The 20,593-nt window shown below is 37.2% G+C and overlaps 1 protein-coding gene across 2 annotated transcripts in view; it reads right to left on the bottom strand.

The window, feature by feature from the left end:
- Positions 1–18,773, bottom strand: part of CYBB (cytochrome b-245 beta chain) — a 33,555-nt gene extending 14,782 nt beyond the window's left edge. Inside the window, exons 1-6 of one of the 2 annotated variants that reach the window (XM_055267570.2) lie at positions 18,489–18,773; positions 16,420–16,515; positions 15,009–15,119; positions 6,421–6,505; positions 4,691–4,836; positions 2,391–2,581 (exon numbers count right to left, since the gene is read on the bottom strand). In XM_055267570.2, coding sequence (XP_055123545.1) covers positions 2,391–2,581; positions 4,691–4,836; positions 6,421–6,505; positions 15,009–15,119; positions 16,420–16,515; positions 18,489–18,533 — 674 coding nt within the window. In that variant the 5' untranslated portion in view covers positions 18,534–18,773. The remainder of the gene's footprint in view (positions 1–2,390; positions 2,582–4,690; positions 4,837–6,420; positions 6,506–15,008; positions 15,120–16,419; positions 16,516–18,488) is intronic. The other variant, XM_063635225.1, reaches the window with a different exon arrangement.
- Between the last annotated feature and the right edge of the window lie 1,820 nt (positions 18,774–20,593).

The following is a 20,593-nucleotide window of genomic DNA, read 5'->3' as shown; positions in this document are numbered from 1 at the left end:
TCAAAGTGTGGGCTAACTTTACTGTCCTTGGCCAGGCACCCACTATAGTAGACAACTGAGACAGTCATATACAGTAGCCCTGAAGCTTACAAGAAGTACCTTATTTGTAGGTTCAGAAATTATCTAAATCAAACCAAATTTTGAAACCAGTTTGAGATACTTAACTATATAGAGATTATAACATTCTCACAGACATCAACACTAATAGTGTGTACCTTGAAGTGCTCAGAGCCCATTCATTTCAATTCAACAAATGTTAGCTGAGCAACTACTGAAACATAAGACAATTGTTGGTGATAGAGAGAGGAAGGCACAATGTTGAATAGACTTCAAGGAACATAAATGACAGCATCTTCAGAATATATAAGAAGAAAAGACACAGAAAACCCATTGTAAAGGTTTGTTTTGGAGACCTAAAATTTATTGTGTCATTTGGTGTATTCTGAGAATGTTTGAATTCAAGTTCATTAACCACTCCTTTCTATCCTTAGGTCTTGGGGAAGAGAATTATTGTATTGAGCACCTATCATGTGCTCAATACAATCAGGCTTGGGGAAAGACATTTTACACAAATTATCTCAGTTAATCCTCATGACAAGCCTGAGAGGCAAGTATTATTACCCCCGTTTTACTAAATCAGAATGATTTAGTAACTCAAAGCAGAATGTTTTGGTGAAAACAATTCTGTTTTGTGTCAGACAGACTTGGGTTCAAATCTCAGTTCTACCCCTTACTAGTTTGGTGGACTCAGGCAAATTATTTAACTTCTTCTGAGCCTCAGTTCCTTCAGCTGTAAAACAAATGTAATAGTACCTCATTAAAGGTTCATTATAATAAGCAATTTGCATGATGTATAAAAAATGCCAGACACAAAGTAAGAGTCCAAAAAATAACTATTAAAGTTCAAAATGCCTAAGTTCCCATGGGAAGTAAATGATAGGAAAATAATCTAATTTTCTCCTTCTCGTCTCAATGCCAGGACCAGGAGTCCAGAAACCTGCATTTTAAACCCAATTCAGCTGCTATGGAGCCATGAGACTGTGAGAAATCACCTAACCAGTGTAAAGAGCAGATTCTCTTCAAGTGGAAAAGGAGATAAACATATCTCCTCTGTCTGCTTGAAAGGAAGATGAATATCTGCGAAACTATACAAACAGAAAGTGGTGGAATTACTAAATTGGAGAGGGGAAGAAATTATTTCTCTTCTCTAGGATTACCTGAAACACTGGATTATGACTAAGTCCCATTTAAAGATACTTGAGTGCTTTAAGAGAGTCAACAAATTCTTGGTCTACATTGATTTCTCCGTGCTTACAAAGAGTTTATCAGGGGTCACAGTCAGCAAGTAGTTTAAGAATGCAGTGCCCAGTGCAGCTTTCCCCACCATTCCCCTTTTTCACACTCATGTCTTGGCCACCAACTGAGCTCTGGGCAGAGTGAGTCTTGAGCTTCTACTTCCTCCACCCCTAATTTCCTGGAGCCTTACACCCACCAGGGAACTTCCCCAGGCCTGCCTTTGTGTGCAGGTGGTATGAAACAGTACAAAAAAGGAAACTTGGTATGAAAGAGGATTTCCAATCAGGCAAACTCTCCTAACCACATAGCCAGGAACTGTGTGTCTCTAAGAGAACATTTACCACAGCCTGCTTTAGACTGCCTGGCTCCAATCTCAGCTGGGCCACTTACCAGAGAGGTGGCTTAGGCTGCATATTTTAACATTTTAGCTCCAGGTTTCTCGTCTACAATTATTATCTCCAAGAAATGGTGATAGTGAGAAATCTATACATTTTGGGGGTTAAAAGAAATATCTCATGTCAAACCCTTAGCACAGACCCTTAATAGAAGTTAGCTGTTACTTTCATTATATTAGAATGTTTGAAGGCAACAACCATGTATTTTTCCTGCTTGTATTTCTTGCAGTTCCTGAGATAGGTCCTCATACATGGTAGGCAACAAATAAATGATAGCAGGCTTAAATCAAAACTTATTGAACTATAACAAACCTCTTCACTGATTAATCATTAACTCTTCTAGTTTGGAGGTTTGTTTAATTTACTAGTGATTAAACCATAGAGGACATCATTGCAGATATTCCAGATCCTACCAGTGCTCTCAACATGTTTTATACATTTGCAAAGACACTCAGACTTTGGTGTATTTTTCAAGCTTGCTATACATAACTGCACTATGAATAGCAATTACATGGGTGCGTGAAACAAAAATGCCAATGTTTAGTGGTTTCTATCAAACTGACCTCTGCTATCCTCTCACATTCCCTTAGCAGACAGGCTAACCACACACAGGCAAGGAGGTCACTGTGCCTCTAACAGAGCATCCTGCCTAGAAATTGAGGGACATGAAATCCATGACTTCAGAATTTAAACACTCACTCAGCTCCATGGATGGCAAGGCCAATGAAGAAGATCACAAAGAGATGATGTGTGTACCAAAAGACTTCATAGTAAGACCTCCGGATGGTTTTGGTGGAGGAAGTGATAATTAATATGAGGCACAGCGTGATGACAACTCCAGTGATGCCTGCCAACAGGGTCACAGCCAGGTACAGGCCTCCTTCAGGGTTCTGTAAAATATAAACACACACACACACACACACACGTGCGCGTGCACAATATTATAGGTTCTCAAATGCAGGACTATTATAAAGTGTCCAATGTATAGAACAATAGATATTTTCACCCCCTCTTTGAATAATCCTAATCATCCCTCACAGAGAGATACAGATTTGAAACAGATGTTTCTAAATTTTAAAATGTCTTACATGGTTAAGATGTCATAGGAAATGTGAATTGATACACTTAAATACTTATTTCTAAGGGGGTAGAAAATAAAGGAAATCAATCAACTACAGGATGTCCTAAAAGTGTCTGAAGCCTCTTTCTCCCTTTGATTTTGAAAGGGCCACAGTGCTTAGTTTGCAAGTATATTCTGGGAATGCTGAACATCATCAGCTGTGTTCCCCAGAAGCAGATCCTGAGATGAGACTTCATGGGCAAGTGACTTAGAAAACATGTGCTCCAAGAAAAACTGGTAAGGCAGTAGGGAATAGGATAGAAAAGACGAACAAGTCAAGCAAGGGGGTGAAATCAGGCAAAGTCTCACAGGGGATAGCTTCAGCCTGATCCTGCAAGGGAACTCTGGAGGGTAAGTTACAACTTAGAGTTTATCCTGTCTCAAGGCAAGGAAGCCAGGTTTCATAGTCTGCATCCACCAGTTATTGGCTAAGGGTTGCACAGGAACAGGTAACCATTCAGCCGCCCCCCACCAACCTTCCAAGATCTCTGAGCCTGTGAGCAAAGGGACCCTAGCAGCCCCAGGGCAGTCCTCTGAGGAGGAAACAGTTACAGGTTATTGAAAATGAAAACATTTAGAAGAGTGGGAGAGCGTAGATACAGCAAAAGTGATCCAGGAACAACTGAATAGAGCATGATAGTGTAGACTTACCTAGTTATGTTAATGTTGCCACCCTCATATATCACTGGACAAACAATGAATAATGTAAAAGAAAAATTACCCAATATATTGTAGAAAAAATCTGCTTTTTATGATGCTGTTTAATTCTGTCCCTAAGTATATCAGCCAAATTTTTCTCATGTAAGTCTGAGGATAATAATTATTTTTCCAAAACTAAGGATGTTTTCTAAACACAAGAAAACATTTTTAGAATTCAGTGCATATTAATGTGATTTAGTCATCTTCCCAAGTCATTGGGTGCATGAAGACTTGGAGCTTCTGTCTCTGAGTGTAGGAAGCTTCAACAACTGCTGGGATAGAAGAAGTTCTTACTTCTGGATACCCTCCTGGCTACCCCTAGAGAAATGTTGAGTTACTCCCAGTGCACCTATGCTTCTCAAGGAATGACAATTTGTAGACACAGGCCATCCCTCAGATGTTGTTGGTAAGAAAAGACAAAGGCATCACACAACTGTCAGCTGGTGGCTGGCCTTACGTTAATACTTAGGTCAGGATGTTCCCTACTTCACATAAATAATTTCACAGAACACCAGCATCAGAGGAGGTCACTCTGTGACTGTGATGGAGTGAGATAAAAACAAAACCACTCCAAAATCATGTCTGAGCCTAGACAATGACTACCGCTTCTTTGCCTATTACAGACTTAGTCCTATTCTGTTCCCTCTGCCTCCTAGAAAAAATAAGATACCTTATCTGAGAACTACCCCCAATTCCTGACCATAACTGATCCAGAGAAAATCCTTGCATTCTTAAATCCTCCCCCAAACCATCTAACAGAATCGTAAATTCTAAATCCACTTTACATCCCCTTGAGATGCCCAGAGTTCCACAAGATGTGAGATTTCTTTTGCTGTAGCAAGTAGTAAACCACACCTTGTTCGACTAGACATGTGTTCCCAGCTTTCTTTGACTGGTGGGCATAGTCACAGGTAAGCCTGAGTTACTCCAGGCTTCGCATGCACACATTCTCATGGATGAGCTTAAAGACCTGGAAAACATCTAGAGACCTCCACACATGAGGTGAGGAGTGTGGGAGACATTTTTTTCTATACTCCCATTATTGTAACCTACAGACTTGTCCCTCTGATGGTTAGCCAACTTTTTTTTTTCTGGCAAAGTAGAGGTCTTCACTCACTGAAATACAGTCCTCAATTGTAATAGCCTAGAGAATATCTAAATCAGATAATGAGAGGCTTACCTTGATTCTCTTTCGAGCAAAATTGAGATAAGTTTCATTTGGCCTGTCTCCAAGTTGAGAGAGTGCTACTGAATAAGGATCAGAATTATTGACTCGGGCATTCACACACCATTCCACATTAAATAGATGTGCAATGGTGTGAATCGCTGAAAAGGGCAGAGAAGAGAAACAGAGAGTGAAGGGTATGAACAAATTTATTGTAAGCTGGGTTTCTGGGACAGCCTCTGACTCTATGATAAGCCACAGGGAGACAAAGGGAGGCCCAGGACACTTATAAACAAGAACTGGGTCTCCAGAACCAAGAAGACAAGGCAATTCTAATGGGTAAGATCCTCTCTAGTTGTGTAATTGTGGGAAAATGACTTAACTCTCTGGTCTTGGTTTCCTAATTTGTAAGATGAAGATGTTGAGCTATATGCTCCTAAAGACTCAACCAAGTTATAAGATTCTACACAATAGCCTTAGTTTCTGAAGGTATTTAGATATGCTCTCATTATCTCTCTCCATAATATATTTGGGCTCAAACAAGAAAACGCTCATGTAATGAATGCCTAATTGCTGGCCCGTTAACCTGACTCTGAAATTACCTCCAAAGAGAGATGACAAATTTGATTGAATTGATACAAACCTATGGCCATAAGGTATGAATCTCTCTCTCTTAAAAATTGCATTCTTTATTAATAAACACTTACATAGGGCTTACTAGATGCCAAGTACTGTTATAACATTGACTCAGTGATGTAGGTACTATTAATATCAGCTCAGCTTACAGATGAGGAAGCTGGGACACGGACTGCTTTAAAACCTTGTTCAAGGTCATCAAGCTAGGAAGCAGCAGAGTTAAGAATCAAATCCAGTACATTTGGCACGCAAATATGTGCTCTTAATCCATAAACTATGCCAGTTTCTAACAAGATTTTATCATATATTTCTTTTGAACTGTTTATTTGCCACTGCTAAAAAAGCCTGCCAGATCTACCAGTAGAAGAGAAACTCAGTTAAATGCCTGTATTCTAAGCCTATTTTACTCAGGCTAGGAACAGACTTTTTAAGGGCAGAGTACAAGTCTGCTTTATCACTGTGCTTATATATTCTCTGGCACATGAATGATTTGTTGAGTGAATTAGTGGAATTAGATAAGGGTCTCAAATATAGCCCTTCTTGCACTGACACTACCACCCTAATAATTTTAATAATAACACATAATATCGCTATACACACATATATATCCATTGTATGGATACATGTAATAACAATAACACTAATAATAGTAATAATAATAATGAAGGTATTTAGCTGATAATGACTGTCTTGAGGGATTCTCAATTTATGGGCTATGGCTCCTATAGATTTGCTGCAAAAAGTCTGCAAATTCACACGTGCAACCAAAAACTTTATTTAGAATAAGTAAGTTTGCATATGTGAATTAACATTTTTGACACTAGAAAGAATAGCAAAGGGTGAGGACACCAGGATTGACTTTTCTGATGGCATATTTTCATTTTTATAGGAAAATCCTGAAATAAAAATGCATTAAAACCTAAAGGAATAAATCCTAATATTGAAGTGGCAGAAAGTGTGGTAAATACTTTTGAGCAGAACTCATTAAAAAAATGCAACATAACCAACCACCACTTAATCTAACTATAAAACTGGTAGATCTCTTATATAAAAAGGTATCTAGGAAGAGAGGGAACTCTCTGGTTCCAAGTTTTCTTTAATAAACTTACCAGAGTGAAGTGCAATCATCCATGCCACCATTTTATGAAAGGTGAGATTCCTGTCCAGTTGTCTTCGAACTCTTGTTGAGCAACACTTTGGATTAAGGGGGAAAGAATGGAATAGTAATTGTTAACAAGAAAGCTTGCTATGTGTCAAACATTTGATACATATTATCTCATTTAATTTTCATGACCACCCTACAAACTATATCATTATATCTATTTGATAAATGAGGAAACTGAGGCTCAGAGAGATGCAGTCATCTTCCTCAGGTCAAACAGCCAGTAAGTGACATGGCTAGCTTAAGTGGTATGTTTTCTGTTCTCATACTGGTGACATAAAGTCTCCTCTGGAATCCATTGCTTAACTGTATACAAATATAAACTTGGACAAAAAAAATATCTAGCTACATAGTTTCTAGTTCTGATTAATTTACTCATTAAACAAAGAATGTAGAAATTAATATCACATACCTCATAGTCAAGTGGGGACACAGACAAGTGAACAGTTCTAGAACAAGTGGATAGTTTTCAAACAACACTGTTCTAGGATATACACACTATGAGAGGAGAAAGAAGGATACACCTGCCCATGCAGGTGAACAACATCACAAGGGAGATCATTGACCAAATGCTAATAGCCAAAATAACAATAGCTAACATTTACCAAGAGCTTCTGCAACTGTTTTACATGCATTGACTAATTTAATTCTTACATTAATCTTTAATGTAATTGATGTAATATTTAATTTAATTTAATCTTTAATGTAATAATCAAATTAACTGTTTAATTCTTATAATAATGGTACAAGGGAGGTACCATTATTATTACTACACAACAGATGAGAAAACAAAGGGATAGAGAGTTTACCTGGCCTTAGGTCACACAGCTAATAAGTTGCAGAGCTGGGATTTAAACTCAGGCCATCTGATACTAGAGTTTATATAAACATTCTGTTATTTCATACTTTACATGATTTCCTTTGGCATTAAAAATGCTATTGTACTCAGTATTTTAGTGTATTTGACGAATCTACATATGTTAGAAAATGTGAGTTTGAATCTCAATTTGTGCCAATGCTCAAAGAAAGAAAAAAAACTGATTTAAACTGATTTATGGTTGAATTAGAGCTTGGCTCTCCTGAAAACTGGCCAATGTCTTGCTCTGGTTGCTTTGTTCCATAGTCTAAATGCACTGTCACAGAGATTCAGGGAACTTTAAGAACGAGAGAGTGAAGTACCAAAGAAAATTTATGTACTTAAAATATTTGGTTCTAAATGTTTTATTCAATTTAAATATAGGGGTGTTTAATATTTGGCTTACTTATTTTTAATAAAATACTCTGATTTTGTAGAAAATATAATTGCACAGAAAATTGTGCTTACTCCACCATCTATCTCTCAGTTAGCCATAACTAGGGAGGGCAGGAAGTTTAAACCATGAGGTCAGATTCTTGAAATTTCAGAAATAGTAGTAAGGAAGACACTGAGGATTCCAGGAAAAGGAAAAATAAAAAAATTATGCTTTATTGAATTCCTTCTGTGAACTAGGTAGTTTACCCATAATCATTACTCATTTAATGCAACAAGGTAAGTCTTAATGTCCTCATTTTACAGGTAAGAAAACTAAAGCTAAAATTGCACATTGGCTGGGATCCAAGTCTATTTGTCTATAAAAGGTTAATGCCCTTTTCTACCAAACCAAATGCAGGAATATAGTCACTATTATTCTAAGTGCCTAAAAATCTGTGACAAGAATTTAAGTATAAGTATTCTATCCAGAAGGTGATCATGGAAAACGAAGGTAGAAATGAGACTGGGAAGGAAATTAATGAAGAGTGCATTATCATATCAGCCACCATGATCTTATCATATCATTGGGCTCAATCACACCAGGGAACTCTGGGAGACTGTGTAGAACTTATCCCAGAGGGTTTTTTATTTATTTACTTTGTTTGTTTTGTTCTTTGGTTTTTACCTAACGGGTTAAGAACCTTGGGTGTTCAACCACCAACTGCCATCCATGATTGGCTGAAGGCTGCTCTGAGGGATGCTCTCAGGGCATCAATCCCCTGGGATTTCAGGCTTGCCCCAGGAGAAAGCTGAAAGAAAATCCCCAGGCAGAGAGTGAATGATGCTTGCAAAGGGCAGTTGTCACATGGATTGGAAGTGCCGGTGCTTAGGGAATATGGTGGAGCACCAATGGCATCGGTTACAATTAAATGTTCACCAGTGGAGCTGAGCAGTGACTCAGACTCTCAAATAATGGTTTCTTATTTGAAATAAAAACTTGTAAAATAAAATTTTTCAAACTTAATGTTTTTGAAATAAAAATTTATTTGTAAAATATATTTTACTGATCTGTTGTTGAAAAGTTGACCATCTTTGTTTTCTTATATAGCCGCCTTGTCTTTTGTGTTCATTACAAGTGCTGAAAGTTATTTTCTACTTTGTATTCCTTAAAATTTTGAGGAAATAACTTTTTCCTGTTTCCCAATTGCCATGTTCCTCTATAGTTTCTCTTTCTTTCTTTCTTTTCTTTCTTTCTTTCTTTTTTCTTTCTTTCTTTCTTTCTTTCTTTCTTTCTTTCTTTCTTTCTTTCTTTCTTTCTTTCTATTTCTCTTTCCTTCCTCCCTTCCTTCCTTCCTTCCTCCCTCCCTCCCTCCCTCCCTCCCTCCCTTCCTTCCTTCCTTCCTTCCTTCCTTCCTTCCTTCCTTCCTTCCTTCCTTCCTTCTTTGGCTTCTTAAATTTCAACTTGATTTCCTCTATAGTTTCTGAGAGTCCTTGTGGTAGATAGAATTCTAGAATGACCCCCAATGACTTATATAATCTCCTCCCCTTGAGTTTGGACCTGTGAAAATGATGAGACATCACTCTGTGATTTTGTTACATTGTATGGTAAAAGGGATTTTGCAGAGGTAAAGTCCCAAGTTGACTTTAATAGGGAGATTATCTGGGCCGACAAACCCAATCACATGAACTCTTTAAATCTGGGTTTAGAAGTCAGAGATGGAGGAAGTCAGAGATTTGAAGTACTGCTGCTGGTTGGAAGGTGGAGGAGGGCATGTGGCAGGGAATGCAGGAACATCTAGGATCTGAGTGGCCCCTAGATGATCACCAGCAAGGAAACAGGGACCTCTAGTGCTACATCTGTAATGAACTGAATTCTGCCAACAAGAATGAGCTTAGAAGAGGGTTTTTACTCAGAGTTTCCAGGTGGGAATTCAGCCCAGAAAACACCTTGATTTCAGTCTTACAATACTCTGAGCAGAAAACCCAGCAACTGGGTGCTGGACTTGTGACCTACAGAGCTGTAAACTAATAAACGGGGGTTGTTTTAAGTTATTGTGGTAATTTGTTACACAATAGATGATTGATACAGTCCTTACAGGAGTGGTGAAACCAGGTTGGAGTCCAAAGAATCAGAGAATGAGAATTAGTAGGGTTGGAAAGCAGTACTGAATTACATTTCAGAGCAAGTTTTGTCTTCAGATATACCTGTCTTGGGTCCCAGTCCTCCCACCTAGCCGAGTGACATTGGACAACATAGTCTCCAGTTTCCTCACCTGTATAATTATCATAGTTAGTCCCTCAAATCCCTATTGCATATATTCATTGACAGGTATTTAATCAATATTTGATGTTATTTAGTATCATTATTTAAGTTTTCAGTTAGTAAGCCTGCACTTCCCAGCTAGCAGGTAAGCTTCCTGTGTGAAAAACAGTATGTCATGTACTTAAAAAAAATCTTTTAATCATTATTTGGCTGGATAAATGAAGTACATTTTCATTGCCCTGGAACTGGAGATGATTATACTAAACCTATTGAGATGTATTTACCCCCATATCTATACTTGCCACACACTGTTCTTTTCTATTTGTTGACAAATCCTTTTGAAATTTTTTGGGGAAAATTCACTGGCTCCTGCATGCCGAATTTAAAGCAAAAGAATATGGTTTTGTTGTGGAACATACACTGTCTCCATAGTACTATCCTTATCATCATAATCACCATGGATCATAAAAAATGTAAAATAATATATGTTGATGCCCCCGATAGCTTTAACTGTAGATCCTTAGAGAAAAATTAACTGAAAGCCAGAACAGTGGAGAGATGTGATTGGGAAATACATTGTCCACTCAATGATACTCTGTTTCATCTTAATAGGTAATTTTTAAAAAGCTAGTTAATGTAAAACACATATTGAAAGGAAAAAGTGAGATTACTAGTAACTAATGGATCAGTGGAGTGGGTCCAACCATCAGGGCACAAATCCCTAATTTTTCCCACCTACCCTCTTTGGTGTGGACAGGAATGGCAAACAAATCCAAAAAGAAGCCACAAGTCATGCTGATGCTGGGCTTTTAAGAATACCATCTCCTCACCACTTCCTTAAAAAAGGAGGCGAGACAACCAGTTGGTGGCATAGGAAGGAAGGACTTTACTGTCTGTGACTGCCCATAATTTTTTGTTCCCCATCATCATGCAGATTGCATTTATATGCTTTGAGTTACTTCTAAATTCTTGCCAGCCACTTCCCAATTATCCAGGTTGCCATCATGCCCCCTAGCTTCCTTACTAACTTACTTTACTTTGTGCCATTGACTTCTAAAGGGAAGTTTCTCTGTTACTGTCACCGGAAGCCTTGCCCGATTTCAATAAACTACCATTCTAATGCAAGGGAGATTATTGAGTCACTTCAGCAGATTTCTATGCTCTATTGAAACTGAGTAAGAAAAAAATATTTCAAGAAAAGGGGAAGTGGAACTAAAAAGAAGTAAATATTTTATGGGGTGTGACACTTACGTTACAGAAACTCAAAAGCTCTACTTTTTGTACACTTGATCTCACCACACGCACCATTAATGTATCTGATTTAGATATTTATATGCAACTGGGAGAAATTACCAAATCCAACTTTGAATCTACAGAACTCAGGCAAATAAGTTGACAGTAATATCCACACCTGCTGGCAGTAGAATATCTGATAAATATGAATAACACTACCTTATTTGCATAGCACTGTTTATAATTTGGAAATTCCATATTTATTCTCTGTCTCTCCTGTAACACTCTAAGCTCCTTAAGCTCATGGCCTAGCTATACCTTACTCTTTACTCACCACATGTCCCCAGTGCTTAGCACATAGATGGCACTCAGCAAATACATTATTGACTGACAACTCACTAATTGACAGACTTAATTAATATACTTTTAGACCAACATATGCCTTCTTACATTTGTGTTAGTTGACCTGTTTTTCAACTAAAAAAAAAAAACAACTATGAGACAGAAAGCCCAAGAGACTAGTGCTAGACCACATGATTAAAGACAGAGGCACACTGAGTGCCTCTGACTCCCAGACTATATAAGGTAACAGATAAAACCTCACCCTCTCACCTTCCTGTTTCTTTCTGATCTTAAGACTAGGACTGCCATCCAGATAGAAATTAGTTTCTGCATGGCAAGTTGGGGATTTTTAAGGTTTCCTCAGAGATTTTTGTATGCTGAGCTTCACCTTTTCTCCATTTTTCTCAACAAAGCAGTCTGAGAGCCTTTACCCCTACCTTTCCTGGAGTGGTGGGGTGGGCAACCCTGGGGCTTTTTTTCTCTAGGTAACCAGAAGGATTACAAAGCAAAGTTTCAATGATTGAGACCTCTAGAAACTGAATGCAAGTTCGTGGTTATTTTGCTTATATAGTGTCCTACTACTGAGTCCTTGTATTTATAACATCCTTGTCATTTCTAGTCTAGGTTACTTGGCATGCTCAAACACTTATATATATAATGGCTTTCTAAGATCATAATACAGCAACAGCACAATTTCAAGGAGTTTCGGCAGCATGATTTAAAGTGAATGGGCTCTGGAGACACAAGGACCCGGGTTTGAATGCCAACACTTCCATTTAATTTTGTTCCCACTTTACTGGTTTGATGTGCAGATTTCATGCGGTGAATTCCATTAAGCTTCAATGAGTGGCAGCTATATGATTTCCAACATTAGTCACAGCACACTCACTCATTTTAATCACAATCACAGAAGAAGTTTTATTAGAAAAGTTCACATTTCAGGTTAGGAATCCCAGAAGAAAGTACATGCTTGATCTATAAAAGAATGTTGCTTGCTGATGGTTTTAAAACGTATTCTTTTATATAAAGATTTATGTAGTTATACAGCCAAGCTTCTCTGCAATTTGAAGGGCAGTCTCATTTCATCCCTGTCTTTAGAGACTCTCATGCAGATCTTCCCTCCTCAGTCACAGGAGGCATAAAAGCTGGCATTACAACATGTGCTGCTCATGGGACATGGTGCTCACCAGCAGTGCAATTTGGACTTGCGGAGTAACCAAGATTTCTTAACAGGCCATCTTGGTGAAAACATTGCCTGTTTCTCAGGCTTTACTTCCTCTAAATTGAAACTATTCTAATGGGGGTAGGGAGAATAAAAATGAATTGTGTCTCCTTAGAAACAAGGAACTCGCCAGGCAGGTGACTTATGCCTGTAATCCCCACATGTGTGGAAGTCAAGGAGGGATGATCACTTGAGCCCAGGAGTTCTAGGCTGCAGTGAGCTATGATCGTACCACTGCACTCCAGCCTGGGTGATGGAGAACCCAACTCAAAAATAAGCTATAGTGTATGGGCTTCATTTAGCAAATGTACACTGGGCACTTACGGTATATTAAACATTATACTTTACAATAGGTGGCTCATTAATAAAACTTTCAATTGAGTGTAATTTTACCTCTGTGATTTCTTAAATTTAGAAGATTTGTTGGAAATCCTTGTAATCAACATCTAATACCAAGCAAGTACTGTTATTAGATTTTGGTTTTGGTTAGCTGTCAGTTTGCAAGACAACATTGTGTGGCATAGAATTTATGGCTTAAGGAAAGGAACCTCATCACAGAATTTTTCAGAGGAAGATATCACGACTCTTTCTGGAACATCTTAAATTGGTTATCAACATTCTTCTTTTTTGAGGAAGTGAAGGTGTAACAGTTATTTCTGCCGACTTCCACTTTAGATTTGTGAGAGCCCAATTTTGGCAGTTGGTTTAAGATGAAATGGTATTTTGTAAATAGTTAAATCATAAAATAAAAGCTAAATTATAGCCTCTAGTCCTATATTAGTAAATTGAATGTTATATGTTCTTAAAAAAATTCTCTGGATCAGCATGAATTTAGTGTAACTAGGAAAAATGAGGCAGAGTTCAAGGCAAGTTATACTTGTTATTACAGTTTAGTTCACTGCCTCCTTTAAATATTATGTAATTGCCAAATTAAGCATGAACTCCTCAACTATACATATGCAGTTCTAGTTTACCAGTAAAATCCTACCTCTTTTCTCCAGCCTTATGTCAGGCATCTGCCCTGTACAATCCCTACATTCCCACAAAAGTAGTTTGCTTTCTGCTCTCCTCCATAAATGATCTCTATTTAATAAGTATTTTTTTTTCAAAAAGCTTACTATACCTTTTATTTAAAAAAAAAAAAACCCAGAAGCTACTAGTCATTAATGAACCATGGAATTGGTCCCACCAGGACACCAATCCCTACTTTTTCCCAGCTACCCTCTTTGGTGTGGTCACAGGTGGCAAAAAAATAGTTATAATAATAATACAAAGAGAAGCCAAGGCTATGCCAATTCTTGGCCTTCAAGAATACGATTTCCTCACTATTTCCTGTGCTTCTGTCCATGCCATCTTCTCCACATAGAATGCCTTTCTCTCTCCTTTACACCTCTTAGAAGCTTACTTATTTTTATATGCTCATCTCTAATGTCACCTTCTCTAAAATGCCCTTCTTCATTCCCTGCCCCACCTGACACAACTTCTCTCTTGCTTCACCATAGTATTTTATTTGTAAAGCTTTGTGGGACCCATCATATTTTGCTTTATATAATATTTATTTGAGTACACTTGTAGATTTTAAGTTCCTTGTTTGTCATCTTTGTACAATAATACTAGTGAGAAATTTGTATATCATTTTATGGGTTACAGAGATTCTTCCTACTTATTTTTTCCCCCTTCTAGCACAGTACATTTAGTGGCTTACTAAATTGTTGAAGTGAGAGTCAAACGAATTCTGGACATTTAGAAAGCTCTATGCTCCCCAGTTCCATGAAGCCAACACTTCTTGGTTAGATTCATTATAGTGTGACTCTGTCCATTGACTCCATCTCCTTGGGATATTATCCACAGAAGATATTTCCTCTGACTTAAATTTTTTTGAATGACACTGAAAGATTAACTCCCAAATATCACATGTCAACTTCCTAAAGCTCTGTATATATGCATATCTATCATGTATATATATGTGTGTGTGTAAACGTGTACATGTGTGTGCTACTTCATTGCTATTGTTGAGGTATAGGTGGTTTTGTGTGTTTTTTCAAAATTTGTTTTCCAAATAGTTGTCTTAGGGAGCTCCAACCACAAATAGTACAGAAATATACTAGATAATGGCTTGGCTCATGAATATTCTACAGAAGCTGGAATCCTCACAAATCATTCATTTGTTTTTACCTAAAAAAAAGGCATTTTGCTTGATGGCCTTTGAAAATTAGAGGAACTTAGTAAAACATTTTCTCTTACCGCACTGGAACCCCTGAGGAAGGACAGCAGATTTCGACAGACTGGCAAGAGAATCAGCATGCAGTTGAAATTCAGGCAGGCTGCAGGGGCCCTGGCCAGTGCCAGTGCTGACTAGAAGAGGCGGGAAAGGGAGCAGAGTGACTTTTTTGAGCACAGAATGTGCCCTGTCCCCTCTTCCCCAAGGTTCTCAGCATGAGGCCACACACCAGAGACACCAAGTGATCTGTACAGGAAGGTCCTTCAGAGCCAACGGTTTTCCTTTAGGGCTAGCTAGGACCCTTTGTTTTCATCTGAAATTGACCTTTTGCCCTAATTCAACATTTTATTATTAAAATGTTCAAACATAAAGACAAGTTGAAGGAAATTTACAATAAATACCTGTTTATTCATCTCCCAGATTATACCTTTTATGCTTGCTTTATCACATATCTATCTATCCATTCCTGTATCCATCCATCAACTCATCTAATTTTTGATGCATTTCAAAGTAAGTTACAGACAACAGTTCACTTTCCCTTTAACACTTAAGGCGCATATCATTAACTAGAGTTAAGTATCAAGACTTTTAAAGATTTTAAATATTTTCTTAGCACTTAGATTGATCTTAACAGTATCTTAAATGGGTATGGTAAAATGCTTTAGCATTATAATTATTGTATTTGTAATGTCTAAAGAAGTTGCATATTTTGGAGGGAGAAAGCATCAATGTGAATAAACTAACAACAATTATAATAATCTAGCATAATTATATGCTAAAATTATTTATATATGATTTATAATACATATAATAAATATTAAGCAATTAATTCATAGTTTCAGCATGATGTAACAGATGTTTTCTGGAGGCAAGAGGCCTGACAGTTCAAGTAAACTCAGAATACTAAAGGACCCAAGGAAACTGAAGGGCCTTCACTCTACTGGCCTAGTCAACAGATGTGGCCCTTCAGCAAGTTCCTCAAGTCTCCATATGTAGAGAGAGGTTTATTTTCTGAAGATCATTTCATAACATGTGATTAGGAGCAGAGCTCTTCATGCAAAAAAGTAGTAGGAATTAGGTGACTTAGAAAATATGGAAAGTCCCACTTGTCCCACATGTGTCACTCCTGGATGGATTGCTCCAACCTGGCCTTCCATTTCAGAGTGAGTATTAGATTTCCCCTTTAAGCTAAACAATGGCACATGGTTCTTGGTTGGGGAAGGATGCCACTGGGCCCCTCTGCCCCACTTTTGTTGGTCCCAGACTGGAAAGCTTTAAGTGACTCTTGCCCAGAAAGTTGCAATGGAGGGAGTGAGGCTGATGGTACTGTTTGGGTTGGTCAGAATATTTAAAATGCTAACAGGAAGATGAACAAGAATGTCTGATGAGAAATGTGAACCAGCCAATATTGCATGGGATGGAATTTATACTTACCCCAAGAAGTTTTCTTGTGTAAAAGAACTTAGGTGGAATATCATAAACCCGGTAATACCAGACAAAGAGGAAGACGTTCAACCCCAGCCAAACCAGCTGCACAAACAGAAATAATTGCATGAAGTTTTCACATTTCAACAGTAGATTCCACACAAGACTGGAGTCAGATAAGGGTCAGGACTTCCCCAAGTCCAACTTTGACAAAGGTAGTGACAAAGCTGGATATAACCAGCTTACAGCCAGCTGTTTCCTCAACAGTGTCACTACACTTGTCTATAATTAAAACCTCTCCACCCTGTGTTGTTTCCCATGATTGTTTTATGATTTGGCCAGTATACCAAATTATCAGTCTTACATTCCCCTACTCCCTTTTTTTCCTCCTCTCTTTTGCTTAACCTTGGATAGGTAGCTGATAGCAGGCCACTCTACTTAAAATGAGAAAGGAAGGGAACATGTTACTATTGCTTTCCCTCCACCAGTATGACACTGCATTCTGTTCTCACAAGTGCTAATCACCTCCCTCTACCACACAGTAATCCAGCTAGTGAATTCTCATCAGCTAAAATGCCAAGCCTTCCATTTTCCTTCATTAGTTTTACTTAATGCTTCAAGGAGAGAATATTGAGCATAGTGAGGGGCTTGGGATTTACAACAAAAACAGCTTTCTAGATCATGACAGTTCATTTTATCCTAAGCACTGACTGGATCAAGTGGTGACACTACCCAGGTCTCTACCTTCAGCTCCATAGTGATCTTTTCTCAACTATGCTTTGAAGCTATTATATGCCCTAGACACCTGATAATATTCTCTCTTTACAAAGAAAAAGGTGCTAAAGCAACTTCCCAATTTCCTGATCTTGTCGTTCTTTCTTTACTCTGACTTTCCAAGCCATGTTTTCACTTTCAAGTGCATGAGTATATAATTTAGAAGGAGGTCATTTCCTGGGAAAAATTGTGGCCAGAGCTAAAAGTTTAATTTGAACTTACTTTCTATAGAAATTATTTGCTCTTAAAAATGGTGATAGGAAGTTAAGTTTACAGCTTCGAATACTTGGAAGAATTCTCTATTGCAGTAGAATGTTGGTTTGGCATAAACATTTTTTATAACAAAATATTTGTTGTTTTTATTTGTGCCGCTAATTTCTTTCTATATTTAAAACTCAAAGACTCATTATTTTTCATGATAAATTTTTATAAAAGTTCCATTCATATTCCATTCATAATTGTTCTTTTTAACATCTGTGTAATGCTTCTATTGGTTATTTAGAAAGGCTATTTAAAAATTATATTTCTATCTACCCAATTTGTCCATTATTGCTTTGCTGATAACACCATTTTAAGAGAATAGTTGATTTTCTTTATTTTAAAAAGTACAGAAATCATTGTGTCCATTTGTAAATTAGCTATATCTTTACTTACATAGTTTCTCCGGATAGATTATATTGATTTATATATATGTACAATTATATATAAATATACATACTACATATTTATGAATCTAGATGACTTATTTCAATTCTGTTCTTTCAAATTTTTATAAATCTTGTAAATAACTCAAGTTTAGATCTTTGAAAAAAAGAAGGTACTTGTTTTTGAAAATAAATTTGAGAAATTTTATTACATTTAGTGTAATTACTGAAATAAAGGCCTACTTCCCATACATGAGTCAATCTTACATTTTTTTAGTTAGAAAATGGTAAAAAAATTTCAATTTGTCATTTTTAAAGTAGTATAAACACATAGACATGTGCGTCTGAGTAAACATTACTAAACAACTCAGAATCAGAGATCATTAGCATGAAATATTTTCTACTCCTTCTGCGAAATGCTGGCTAATTTAGTCCTCCTAGGAATTCAGAAGTAAGCTAGAAGTGAGCCCCCAGATATGTTCTTTCCATTAAGGAATTTGGAAGAATGGACTCTGTCTGTTTACAGATAGATATATGTTCACATGGTAAATCAGTTTCAACACAATTCCTCAAATGAACAAAAAAGCTTTGGTCTATTTTAGTTCCAAGATAACCCCAAGAAGTCAGAGAATTTATAACTTATCTCTTGTTGGTACTTACAATGACAAAAATGGAGAGCCCCTCATTCACAGCCCAGTTCCCCATGGTGGCAGAGGTTGAATGTGTTGTGTTTGACTTTCTTCTATACTATGCTTCTTCTTCCAATGAGGAAATGAAAACAAAAGCCCTGGGGCAATCGGTTTCCTTTTCTTTTATCAGAAATTGGCTAATAATCATTGGTCAACTGAAAAGCTTGCATCCATAACAAACTTAAATCTTTAAACCTCAACAACTACAAAAAAAGGGTCTATAATGATCCAGTCACAATTAAACATAGTGGAAAATGAAACCAATTTCTACAACTAAGAGATAAATAACAGTGCATTTTAAGGGATGTATTTTACACAGTGAAATAACTTTTTAACTAACCAGCTATTTGCTCGCAATTTTTAAGCCACTCGACATGACTTGGTGCTGGGTAAAACACATTAAACAGGTGTGATTTTGACAGGTCGACAGCATTTATAGCCTTGCTGAGAAAAGTAGTAACAATTGTAATGGTTGATATTTACAAGATACTATGTGCCAATTTTATGTGCTATATATGTCTATATATGTGTGTGTATGTTCATGTATAGATATCATATATATATATAATTTGAAACATATATATATAAATACAGATGCTTTGGTCAATGATGAACCACATGTATGACAGTGGTCCCATAAGATTATAATGGTGTTGGCCAGGCACGGTGGCTCATGCCTGTAATCCCAGCACCTTGAGAGGCTGAGGGGGGTGGATCACTTGAGGTGAGGAGTTTGGGACCAATCTGGACAACATGGTGAAACCCCGTCTCTACTAAAAATACAAAAATTAGCTGGGCATGGTGGCGGGCACCTGTAGTCCCAGCTACTCAGGAGGCTAAGGCAGGAGAATCACTTGAACCTGGGAGTCAGGTTGCAGTGAGCCGAGATTGTGTCATTGCACTCCAGCCTGGGCGACAGAGCGAGACTCCATCTCTCTCTCTCTCTCTCTCTCTCTCTCTATATATATATATATATATAATATAATATAATATACATACTTCTGTGTGTGTGCTGAAAAATTCCTACTGTCTAGTGACATTGTAGCATAACACATTACTCACGTGTTTGTGGCAATGCTGGTGTAAACAAACCTACTGAGCTGCCAGTTGTAAAAAGTATAGCACATACAATTATGTACATTACATAGTACTTGATAGTAAAAATAGATGACTATGTTACTGGTTCATTTATTTACTAGACTATACTTTTAATCATTATTTTAGAGTATACTCCTACTTATAAAAAAGTTAACTGTAAAAGAATCTCAGGCAGGTTCTTCAGAAGGTATTCCAGAAGAATGCATTGCTGTCATAGATGACAGCTCCATGCATGTTAGTGCCCTTGAAGACTGTCCAGTGGGACAAAATGTGGAGGTGGAAGACAGTGATACTAATGATCCTGACTTTGTGTGGGCCTAGGCTAATGTGTATGTTTGTGTCTTAGCTTTTAACAGAAATGTTTTAAAGGTAAAAAATAAAAATAAAAATTTTAAAAACAGAATAAAGCTTCTAGAATATGGATATTAAAACATTTTTGTACAGCTGTAAACTTTTTTTTGTTTTAAGCTTAGGGTTATTACAAAAGAGTCAAGAAATTAAAAAAGCAAAAGTTTATAAATAAAAAGTTACAGTAAGCTAAATTTATTTCATTATTGAAAAAACAAAATGTTTTGTATATTTAGTGTAGCCTAAGTGTACAGTGTTCATAAAATCTATAGGAGTGTACAAAAATGTTCTAGGCCTTCCCATTCTTTCACCACTCACTCACTGACTCACCTAGAGTAACTTCTAGTTCTCCAAGCTCTACTCATGGTAAGTGCCTTATACAGGTGTACCATTTTTTATCTTTTATACTTTATTTTTATTGTCTATTTTCTATGGTTAACTATGGTTAGATACCATTGTGTTAGAATTGCCTACAGTATTCAGTACAATAAAAAACTATAAAGTTTGTAGCCTAACAGCCATAGGCTATACCATGTAGCCTAGGCGTGTAGTAGACTATACCATCTAGGTTTGTGTAAGTACACTCTATGATTTTCACACAACAACAAAATCACCTAAGGATACATTTCT

This window comes from Symphalangus syndactylus, chromosome X (assembly GCF_028878055.3).
Source record: "Symphalangus syndactylus isolate Jambi chromosome X, NHGRI_mSymSyn1-v2.1_pri, whole genome shotgun sequence".
NCBI lineage: Eukaryota > Metazoa > Chordata > Mammalia > Primates > Hylobatidae > Symphalangus > Symphalangus syndactylus.
This window is presented reverse-complemented; position numbering and strand designations above follow the sequence as displayed.